The following is a 12613-nucleotide window of genomic DNA, read 5'->3' as shown; positions in this document are numbered from 1 at the left end:
GCCTGCGATCGCTCCCAGCTGCAACAAGCCTTGAGATGACAGAATTGGATCCAGTACCAATGGTAAGCACCCACTCGGGTGCGTAAGACTTATAAACGTAGATGGTAGATTTATGTTTCTGTAATCTGTAGTATATATAACCTATATTTGTGTTGGGAAACATTAGCACCTGTTTTTGCAAATGTTTCCATCTTAAGGGGGAGGTGTTGCGAGGTTTGCAACCCCTTTTAATTTTAGGAACAGCACGCGAAGAGGTTGACCTGCTTCCTCAAAGAAAAAATGTTATATCTACCCTTGCCATTCCATAAATTAGTGGGGTCCTGGAGTGTTTCGTCTGGGACCTATCCTTCAACACCAGCTGGTGTAATCTGATCTGCGTGAGGGTTCATGTCTGGAGATATTGGGCTGCAAGTTTAGTTTTTAGGGAGGTTTTAAGAAGAAGAGGGAAGTTGAAGGGGGCATTTTGTCTGTGTTGGAGCTATGAGAAGGCTGGCCAGGCTTACATCCGCCAGCGCTTGTATGTAATATACACACAGTCTCAATAAATCCTCTGTAATCTGTAGTGAGTAATTGCTCTTTGTGGTTGGAATACACGCTCAGGCAGCCAACTGACAATCATCATCACTGAATTATTACGCTACCGCTCGGCCAACGTAATTCAGTCGACCAGCCAACATCTTGGGTCACGGGTTATGTGTAAAAGAACTCATACAAATCATGCAGGAGAACATTTTGCTGGAAATTTCCTGAAACATGTCCATTTAGAGATACAGTTTCCAATTTAATGAAGAAAGTTTGAACCCACAGTATTTTAATTGACAGAAAGCTGTTGAAAAGAAATCATGTTTTAACTGAGGAAACGGTTGATTTTGGTCATCAATTAGAAAATTCCCCCCAAAAACCTTTGTGGCGATCAGTACAACAGAGTGCGGTTTCTGTAGGCAGTGCATTGAAAGCAACTAAACTGTTGTCTATTTGTCCGTGTAAAATTACTGTTGTTCCTGAAATTAAACCTGTGGATTATGAAAAAAATTGAGGTTTTGTAATTATCAGTCATGGGCATGAAGGACTTACGAATCATAAGCCGACATTTTTCACAGATGAAGCTAATTTCAATCTCTCAGGATGACTATTTAAGTTTTACCACTTGAAAACTCAGCACCCTTACATGTTTCAATCCTTACGGATCATTTTCAGAGGGAACGTCGATACTTATTTGGAAACTACTGTCACAAATAGGTGTTCTGAGTACCAAATTACATATACACACAATGCTTGGAATACACAATATACAAAAAATCCAAATTTTTCACAATCACAGCAGTTTTCCTGGTTAAAGTTTTTAAACTTTGTTGTTTAAGTTAAAATTTATAAACCAAGTAGGCTCATGTCACTTCTCCTATCATCTTTCTTGACTTAACTTAAACAACAAAGTTTCAAATACTTTAACCAGGAAAGCTGCTGTGATTGTGAAAAAACTGGATTTTGTGTATATTGTGTATGTATGTAATTTGGCTCTCAGAACACCTATTTGTGATAATAGTTTCCAAATAAGTATCGATGTTCCCTCTGACTAGTCGCACTGGACAGAGTTGTTTTATCTTTGTAATTGTTAGTGTGATGGACCAGAATGAAACAAATCAAACTCTCGGGATGTTAACTCTAACTCGAAAAGCAACAGGTATTGCAGTAATGAAAATCCTCATGCCCTAATTTAACTTCCCCTTTATGACCAAAAGATATGCGTATGGTGTGCCATTAGCCCAAACTGTTATCATTGGATCGATATTTTATGAAGGAACTCTTGATACTCAACGATACATGAATGAAATATTCAATCCATTTTTCATTAATTTGGCACCTGCAGAAGAAAGATTCGGTTATTTTATGCAAGATAGCACTACTCCACACACAGCTATCGAAACTATCTGAGCATTACGCGGTGTGTTTGGATAAATAAATGGGGAGGATAGAATTATTAGCAAGTGTTGTAGTCCCCTAGATAACCAAGTCTAAATGACTGTGTTTTTTGTTTGTGGGGAAAACACAAAAGTGTTGTGTATGTCAACAATCCACATGACTTCAAGGCTCAAAAACAGAATATTCATGAAGCAGTTGACAACATTCAGCAACGTAAATTGCAACAAGTTTCCCAAAATCTGTTTAAAAGAATTCAGACATGTCTCACAGCAGAGGGCAGACATTTTGAACATCTTCTATGATGGGGAGTATAATAGTAATTACTATATTTGATTAATAATTAACAAAAGGAGTAAACAGTGTGTGCTATTAGTTCCGGCTGTGTGGCAGCATTTTTCTCGGCAAGTGATGCAACGCTTTCGCAGGAAGTTGTCGACTGTAAAAACAATGTCTTATCAGCCTGCACTCTTGACACGGTATATATACATTTAGGAGTCGCGATAGCTTAGTTGATATAGTGACAGGCTATGGCCTGGAGAGCCCAGGTTCGATTCCCAGAAGTGCAAGATTTTTCTTTTCTCCACAGTGTCCAGACTGATTATGGGGCCACCCAACCTCCTATACTCTGGGTACCAGAGGCTCTTCTTGTGGGGGTAAAGGAAATGGGGGGGTGTGCATGAAGCTGACCACTCAATTTAGTGTCAGGGTGAAGAAAAGTGGAGCTGTACCTTCACTCCCTCTTATGTCTTCATGGCATAGTGCTTAACTAATTAAACACAGGGACAATTTTACCGTTATATATACATTTTACAGTTTTATACCTTTTTAGTGTGCTCTTGATATATTCACCCCCAGCATGAAAAACATTTCACATAAAGACAGTATACTCTTCAGCAGTAATGTCATAGTGTTTTATTTATACGCAGTCAGTCTGATGGCCTGTCTGAAACATAGTGTGTTTACTATAATAAACTGATTTACTTATTCAATTTGATTCAATCATTTATTATTCGCTAATCAACAACCCACGTTTTGTTGTGTGACAGTATGAAAACTCTAGAATTTACATGCACAACAAGATGCATAATGTTAAAAACATGGTATAATGTTAATGTGTGTCCACCCATGCATTGCCTAGCAATGGATGCCCTATTGTTGTACATTCATTGATGTGATTGTGTTTATTGGTCTGTTACCTAGCAATGGACGCCCTTCTGTTTTTGGAAGCGGGTTTGTTGGAACATGTTTACCTATGTGTGTGTGTGTGCGTGCGTGCGTGCGCGTGTGACAGTGAACTGTAAAGTGTGTACATCAGGGGTAGAGCTGTATTACATGCAGTTACGAGTTGAGTGTATAAATGCAACAAATCCAATCCAAACCCCCGTCTAATGGTCACACCACTAATACACGTGACAATACAGAAGACCTGAAGAAGCAACGTTATTATCTCTATTGAATACTCAAGGTTTGACTTATGAAAGTAAAACCAGGCTGTTATTATGCCATAAAGAAAATAGTTGATGAGCAATTTTTTCGTTTTAATTGTTTCTTGCATCCTGTTGTGTATTTAATCAATCTTAGAGTTAATTTTACCGACCACACAACACGTTTTTATTATTGCCACACTACATGTTTCGACCTCAAGAGGTCATCCTCAGGTGTACGAACACAGTTGCACAATCACACGATCACATTCATTTTTCCACTTATTTCGATCCTGTATCCTGTTCAGGTCCATGCTCAATAATATATGTCAAGTTTCTTCTTATAAAATACAAGTTAAAAATACTATTACAAATGTTAAAAGTTAAAATTTAAAATTTAAAAAAAATATATATATATATAGTTCAGTNAACTTGTACTTTATAAGAAGAACTTGACATATATTATTGAGCGTGGACCTGAACAGGATACAGGATCGAAATAAGTGAAAAAACTAATGTGATTGCATGTGATTGTGCAACTGTGTTCATACACCTGAGGATGACCTCTTGAGGTCGAAACATGTAGTGTGACAATAATAAAAATGTGTTGTGTGGTCGGTAAAATTAACTATAATATTAATTTTTTCGTTTGCCTGGTAAGCATTTATGTATCATTTTTGTGTTTAAAGCTCATCTCTCACAAGAATATGTTTCAATTTACATATTCATTTGTGTCATGTCATTTGGATGGTTATTTGTTAAATTTAATACGTAGTATATAAGATTTGTGGTTTTCATGGCAGTGAATATGAAAAAAGCAACCTGCTGGGATGTGGCGCCACGTAGAAGTTGGGTTAACCGACGTTTCGGAGGAAGGTATCGCCTCCATCTTCAGGGTTGAAGACGAAGAAATCCGCGAGGGAACCAGCTTGTGCAAGTGCATGTCTGTTGCACCTGCTCAAGCCAGGTTTGATCGCGGATTTCTTCTTTCCTTCTACCCTGAAGATGGAGGTGATGCGTTCCTCCGAAACGTCGGTTAACACAACTTGTACACGGCACCACATCCCAGAAGACTGCTTTCTTCTTAACACATAGTATAGTTTGCAGCTCCTGAAGTAGGATTTTTATGGCATTTAAATCAAGACAGATGGGAGGGAAGCAAGTAATATACACATACATGAAATATGGGCTTTAAACTTCATGGGAAGCAGCTACATGAAAAAGAAGGGTGCAAATGGGGGTATAATGTATATTAAAATATGTCTTATAAATAGGTTGTGAGAGTGTGAACCGGCTTAAACTATCCCTGGGTGAGGTTCAAGGTATGGTGATGCATCTTCTTTGGGTTCAGTATCAGCAGGGAATAACTTGAAGAGATGAATCTATGTATGCTGCCCAATGGTGGCTGTATGTCATGAATTGACATGCACTCCGTGGATCTCTGAGGAATTGAGACCTCTAAATATATTTTGCCTGAGGGTCTTATTCTGTTGAGGAATTTTGCCTGAGGGCCTTATTCTGTTGAGGAATGTTTCTTTGAAGGTGCTAGGCTGGGATGCAAATATAAATATGTTGTGATTAACAGGAAATGGGTAAATAAATGTTGTGTACTCAGGGTGAACTGGAATGCTGATACTCTCCTCCAGCAGAGGCAGTAGTGGCTCTCCCCTTCATATTGTGTTCATATTTTCGTTTTGTGTGTTATCACTTCTAATTCAGTTTTCTTTTGCTCTCCAGCTACTTGTGTCAACAAGAATTTTTGAATCAAGACACCACAACCATGGCTGATATCAAGAGTGAGGAAGGTAGGTCAAGCATCGGAGGACAATCCATTATTTTTATTCATGACATACAGTTTTTGAGCACATGCTTTAAAATATGTGCAACTTCTTTGTTATTGAACACAGTTGTGTGAAGCTCACAGATTGTTCTGAACATTTGGGAAGTTGGTTTGTCGCAGTTGGAGATGCTGAACTGAATATCAAGGTGCTGATGTGTATGATCGATCAGGAATCGTTTGTTGTCAAAACCTTTTATTCTTATGTTGCTGTTGAGTGACAGAATCGTAGAGATTCTGTGAATGTGACATCAACAGAGTCTATCTGCCAGGTTGTTAAATGCTGGGATGAAATAGAAAGTGTGTGTAAAACGTGCGAAGGGACGTAAACTCTGAAGATATGTTTGTAGGAAGAAATCCTTTGTGCAGTATGGGAGGCAGTAACAATAAGTCCAAGAGAAAGTGTACGACATTTACTATATCAGATCAGGTCTCAGCTAGGAATGCCTGGATAATTTGTCGTGATGACTTGATGTCTCCCCACAAAATGCAACAGCCATCTGTTGACAGACGATGGAATAGACAAACAGTACTCTTTTGTGAGGGATTGTGTAACAGTACTGGAGGGTAATCCAGGTGTCATGAATGGTGTGTTAGGTGTTACAGAAAATTCTGCAAGCAGTTCTGAACCAGAAAACTGCCATCAAATCAGAGATTGAAGCCATTTTTACAGAAATGCTGACCAAGGTTCTGAACAGTTTTATTCATTGTTTGCATAGAGTTTGTAATCTTTGGGGGCATCATATGGGACATTGTATTGTGTAACAAATTTCCCAAGTGTGAAGAACCATCTGTGAAGGTTTAATACAGTTGCATTGAATAACAAAGAAGCAATACAAATTTTAAGATACACATTCACTTGTTTTTGAAACATCTACACAGTATATTAGTCTCTTCAAGTTGAGATAATTAGGAATCAGGTTGGGTGTCAGAAAAGAAATTTATGAAAACTGTGGCTTACATGCCTTGTTCATAAGCAAAATGAGGAAAATTTAGAAGAATTATTTTTATTGAGTCGTCAGATTTGGTATGAATATGCAAGAAGAACTGAATGCAACTGAATATCAAGACATCCTAGCATAAAGCAAAGGAAGAAGAGAAGCCATTGATTAGTTATGTTCTTTTAATAAGTAGAATAATGACAGTGATTTCAGGGTTACCTAACATATTCTCTCTTGTTCGGAGTTCCAGATACACAGTTTGGAAGTGTCTAGTGTGTATGCCATTTTGCTTCCCCTGCGGCAGTGGTTCTCAACCTTTGTCAGACCATGGCCCTGTAAATTCTTTTTTCTATAAACCAAGGGCCCAGTGGTTGGGAAACACTGCCCTACAGTTTCCCACATGTATGGTTTTGTATGTGTATCATATTCACGGACTCTTACATTCATGACAACGGTATTAGGAGTAAATATTGGAGGAAGTTTGGCATATGATGGATAGATGGTATATAATTGGTACCTTGGCTATTCTTCACATGGCACTTGCGATTTTGGAGTTACAGCAATACCTCGCATAGTCCTGCTTCGATCAGTCCGGATTCACTATAGTCCGGTTTGAAAATTTCCAAACAAACTAAATTTTAATTGAGCAAAATAAAAAGAAATTCTAAAAAATTAGTACACAAAATTATTTTTAAAACATAAATGATAGGTTTTTCCCTTTATACAGTCATGTCTCATTGTGCGGTTTATTTTTATGTGGGTTTAGAGTTATGCAATACGATACATATTTCAATTTTTTCTGGTGTTCCCCGTTCTCTATGTATGTTCGGGTCGTTCGTTCTTGAGCCCTGACACTATCGCTGGAGGAGGTGGTGAGAGCACTACTTTAACAGAATTTTGGAAAAGCTACAATGTCAGAAACTTTATCGAAAATATAGGCGAAGCATGGCATGAATTTACGGCAAGTAATATGAGGGCAGTATGGAAACATATCATACCACATTGTGCAAATTATTTCATTGGTAATATTGTATTTTAGCATCCTGTTGCACTGATTCTCCTCCATGATATGTGTGTGTTGACCATCTTCTAGTGCACACAATCTCACATGTCACTTCACTACATGTTTCGGCATCACTGTGCCATCCTCAGGTGTGTCACCTACGTTAAACTATTGCGCTGCTCGCCATCATGTGTCATTTATAAAATAATTTAAAATGTATATTCCTCATGTACCATAATAAAATCTATATATATTAAGATTTGTTAAGATTTATCATCCTGTACATCTCATTTCAAACTCGCGCATTACATCACTCATCCACTATGGGAGTCGCTCCTATATTTTGTGTATACTGTGTCTTGTGATGTTTCCTTCTTCTTTGGCTGCATGCGTTGTAATCAAATGATGCCAAAACACGTAGTGAAATGACATGTGAGACTGTGCACTAGAAGACGGCCAACACATACATATCATGGACAATTTCATTGGTTTTGAAACTAATTTTGCTGAAGTCACTAATAACATAGTGGAAATAGGACAGCAACTTGGTTTCAATGAGTTAGATTCTGTCAATGTAATTGAGTGCATCAAATTGAACACTAATGAACTAGATAATGAAACACTTATTAACACAGATGAACAACAGGCTTATGAAGAACAGGAGGAAAACTTAGACGATGACTGTGTTGAAGTGCCTGCACGAGAATTAACAGCTGAACAACTATAAAAAATTATTGGAATTGTTGAAACCTTGTCAGAGCATATTATGGAAGTTGATCCCAATATTGAACGTAGCCTTACAATTCGCCAAACAGTAAACAGTGCAGTTCGTTGCTACAGAGAAGAGAAAAGGCCAAAGAAGAAAAATGTGCAGACATCAATATTGCAATTTTTAGAGAATAAAAATGAATTGTGAAAAACATGGATTTTTTATAATTATTCCTAATAAAGACATTTGAATTTATTAATCACTTTTTATTTATTGAAAAACTTGAGATTTTTTTGGAACCAATTATCATTTTTTGTATGTATTTAGTTCCTCGATTAGTCTGGTTTCAAACAGTGCGGGATATTGGCGGAACCGATTACCTGGACTATGCGAGGTATTGCTGTACATTCTTTCTGGAGAATGTCATGCCATTGAGGGTGGACATTAAAGTGGAGTGAGAGAAAGAATGAATGCAATTTCTCCCCATCCCTAAGGCTAGAAGTTACTTCTCTTCTTAACCTTTAAGTGACGGCCCTTTAAATTCCAGTAATGGCAGCGGGATGGATTTGATTTAAATACCCACAATTTTAAAGCAGACTGCTTCCAAGTAAAAAATTCCCAAATTTGCGGTCTGTCTACATGAATTCAGAGTTCTTGGAAGTAAGAATGCTGTATGTAAATGTTGCAACACAGCGGATGGTTTATGTCGCCATGTTTAGTCTTGCATGTATCGAAAGATTATACACGTGGTATGCAGAGATGTGGGGTGAGTATCTATTCGTGTACAAGAACCCCAATTGTTTATTATCGCTTGTCGCAACACAGCAAGCTCTCTGTCCTCACTCTGCTGGAAGTAGATTTTAAGTACTTTCATGGTTAGCACAGCCAAGCAGTGTCAAAAGCGCGAACCAACCATTGTGCTGTCTCGTTTGGAAGACGCTGACGTATTTCAACTCATAAACAACTCCGAATCAGATTGTTGTACCGACAGTTCTGAGAGTGGCGTTGAGGAAAGTGAATCAGAAATTGATTTCGGCGAAGAACCATCCTCTTGGTCGGAAACCTGGGAACCACCACACCTGCATGGCAAGAGGAGTGTGAATAATTATTCAGGTGGAGCTGTGAGCAAACTGGCAAACAGTTATAGCATCTGTCGTCGAACCTGGAAATGGACAAATAAACTATTTTTCCATCTCCTGGATCTGAACAGTTACATCCTGTTGTCACACAGAGAATTTCGTCTCGCTCTTGTCAGGAACATGCTGGAAGGGGTCCACCTCGCCATCAACGGCCCAGGGGTCGAACCCCTGCCGTTTTATCAGAGATATACCGATTATAGGAGGCCAAACCACATCACTGGCCGACTTCCTCTACTTTGCAATTGAGGTGTCGTGTGTGCTTTTCGCGTGGGAAACGAAGAACCGTCCAGACAAAGTGCATGAAGTGCGACGTCGGACTCTGGATTTCCGGATGTTTCCAAGATTTCCACACGAAGCCAACATTCCGTTAGACGACGCAGGTGGGAACAGAGACAACTTATAAAGCTGGTGACCTAAAATCATGTAAGTAGAAAAAGAATTTATAACTTAAAATTAGATTTTAAAAAGCTGGCCGCACGCGTAGACTGCGCGACGACATATGGCGTCATTCGTCCCCTTGACTTTATTTTCATGACGCCATATGGAGTTGCTTGGCTCTTAAAGGTTAATGTCTTCCACCTCTCCCATCAATTGTTCTTGTATTGTTGCTTCTGTTTTCTTTCCCATGAGTGTCTTGCCTTTGAGAGTCAGACTAAAGACAGCCCTGCCTAGAAGCTACCACCCCTCTGCGTGCCTCCCCCCTAATTGTTCAGTCCTGGCTTGTGTTGTGGATTTCGTTTTGACCACAGGTTCTCCTTTGCATTCTGATTTGTGTTTGGTGTTGATGGAGAAGTGGTGTTCATTGTAGGAAGAGGTAACAGTCACGTCAGCCGTGTTCATTCTCTCTCTGGCCTGAGTACGCAACAGAATGAGAGGAAGAAGGTTCCTGCGGTGATCCATTATTGTTCATTATGTTATGGGGTGTTACACATGCACAGACATCAGCCCAAGCCATAGTCTGCAGTATGTATTGGCCCATGAGGGACCCTGCTATTTTAGTACAGAGGCCTTTTCCGACTTAGGTTCTTAAGACGTTCCTGAAAATTGCAACATATGTTTCATTATTTTAAGTCGAACGTTAGTTTCCCACAGATTGACGTGCAGTACATTTGAGATATGTTGCAGGACCTTAGAAAAAAATTGTACCAAGCCTAATTTAGGCTATAAATTTATGGTTTAAAACAACCAATTACAGTGGACCCTCGAACTTCAAACGGTTTGATTTTCAAACAACTGGAAACTCGAACAAAAATTCAATGAAAGTTCAGTTTTGAAACTCGAAAGTCGAGCAAAGAATCATGTGGTCGCACGCACATTTGCTTGGTCTCCCGTGACTAATTCAGTGAGCATCTCGCAATTTCAGTCTGTTTTGTAAGTGTGTTGTTTATTTGGGCTATTTGTATACTGTCTTTAATAATACCCATTCATAATGACACCAAAGAAAATTACCAGAGGTGAAAAGCATAAGAGAAAAATAGTAATTTCTACGAATGAAATGAAAAAGGAACTTATTGCTAAGTGGGAAAGTCGTACACGGTTTTCGGACCTGGCTGCTCACAGACACACACATACACACACACACAAACCATGGAGCCGAGCCCTTCTTTCCCTGTATTTTATGGAACCCGAAGGTTCATTACTATATTCATAAGAGCCCTCCACTGGTCCCAATCCTAATCCAGATCGATTCGCTTTGGTCGTTTATCCAAAGAATCCGTCCAGGTCCGAGGCTTCTTGAAATATTTCATAACAAGCTTATTGTTTTCGTTGAGGACTAGTTAGCCCCTGTCGCTGTCCGCAACTGCTTATTCAATATATTTGAGGCTACCCTCCATATCTGAGGCCGTCTCCTCCATCCGCAACCTGAAGACGCGCCATGCCATGGTGAAAAGGGACTCACATTACATGGTTCGATATCTCTCTTACTATTATTATTGATTGTTTATCTGTATAAATAAAAATGTAAATGTGCGTTTGTCCGTGTTCTTAAATCTCCGAAAGTTCTTCACCGATTGCTTTGAAATGTTGACACAACGTTGCATTTGAACACGCGCATGTTTTTATATACCTATTATATAGATGTCACACCTGTGACAGGTAAAAACAGGTAAAAGTATTAATTGTATTCAGTATTAATATACTGTAACGTGTTATACGTCATCCATCGAATACCAACAGATCGTTGCCTAGAAATAACCGTGGCAATGAACTGTTGAAACAGCAGGTCGTTGCCTAGGAATAACCGTGGCAATGAACTGTCGAAACAGCAGGTCGTTGCCTAGGAATAACCGTGGCAACGAAATTTTCGTTTTAATTTTATTATTTTGTGTTACATTGCGTTGGAATTGGGCTGAGTCGTTTACCGTAGGGTTCATTTCGTGAGTATAGTTTATTTTTNTATTAATATACTGTAACGTGTTATACGTCATCCATCGAATACCAACAGATCGTTGCCTAGAAATAACCGTGGCAATGAACTGTTGAAACAGCAGGTCGTTGCCTAGGAATAACCGTGGCAATGAACTGTCGAAACAGCAGGTCGTTGCCTAGGAATAACCGTGGCAACGAAATTTTCGTTTTAATTTTATTATTTTGTGTTACATTGCGTTGGAATTGGGCTGAGTCGTTTACCGTAGGGTTCATTTCGTGAGTATAGTTTATTTTTAAGATGGACAGGGTAGACTGGGACCTGGCCAAAGTCATAATTAATCAATCAAAAATAAGATGGGCACTGAACACTTTTAGATCATTTAAATCAGCGGGAATGGATGGAATTGTACCAGCATTTTTGCAACATAGGGCAGAACTTTTAGTTCCACACCTATGTCAAATATATAGAGCCTGCTTGGCATATGGTTTTATCTCCACAGCCTGGAGGTAGGTTAAGGTAACGTTTATTCCAAAGCCCGGGAAACTTGATTATACCGAGGCTAAGGCTTATCGCCCTATGAGACCGTCGTCTTTCCTTTTGAAAACGATGGAGAAACTAGANATAAGATGGGCACTGAACACTTTTAGATCATTTAAATCAGCGGGAATGGATGGAATTGTACCAGCATTTTTGCAACATAGGGCAGAACTTTTAGTTCCACACCTATGTCAAATATATAGAGCCTGCTTGGCATATGGTTTTATCTCCACAGCCTGGAGGTAGGTTAAGGTAACGTTTATTCCAAAGCCCGGGAAACTTGATTATACCGAGGCTAAGGCTTATCGCCCTATGAGACCGTCGTCTTTCCTTTTGAAAACGATGGAGAAACTAGAGGATAGGCATATTAGGGACGGGGTACTGAGGACATGTCCTCTACACCAAAACCAACATGCCTACAAAACAGGTAAATCTACCGAAAGTGCACTACACAATGTGGTAACACGCATAGAAAGTGCAATTCAACACAAGGATATTGCCTTAGGAGCATTCCTTGATATAGAGAGAGCCTTTGATAGGCCCTCATTTGATGTAATCAAACAGGCTGCTGTAAGGCATGGCATAGATCCCGCAATATGCAGATGGATCAGTGTTATGCTGGAAAGCAGAATCATAGCTGCTACATTATGGGGAGAAACCCTGGGGGTGTCCATGTCTAAGGGATGTCCACAGGGGGGTGTACTTTCGCCTCTGCTGTGGAGCCTGGTCGTC

The 12613-nt window shown here is 39.3% G+C and overlaps 1 protein-coding gene across 5 annotated transcripts in view; it reads left to right on the top strand.

Annotated features, from left to right (window-relative positions):
• The window catches only part of LOC111868679 (stathmin), a 114870-nt gene that overhangs the window by 37666 nt on the left and 64591 nt on the right, over nucleotides 1–12613 (top strand). For all 5 annotated transcript variants that reach the window (XM_023859559.2, XM_023859557.1, XM_023859558.1 and 2 more), the window contains exon 2: nucleotides 5082–5149. In XM_023859559.2, coding sequence (XP_023715327.1) covers nucleotides 5125–5149 — 25 coding nt within the window. In that variant the 5' untranslated portion in view covers nucleotides 5082–5124. The remainder of the gene's footprint in view (nucleotides 1–5081; nucleotides 5150–12613) is intronic.

This window comes from Cryptotermes secundus, unplaced genomic scaffold, assembly GCF_002891405.2.
Source record: "Cryptotermes secundus unplaced genomic scaffold, Csec_1.0 scaffold857, whole genome shotgun sequence".
NCBI classification, from domain to species: domain Eukaryota; kingdom Metazoa; phylum Arthropoda; class Insecta; order Blattodea; family Kalotermitidae; genus Cryptotermes; species Cryptotermes secundus.
Note: the sequence above shows the minus strand (reverse complement) of the source record. Positions and strands in the feature narration are given on the sequence as shown.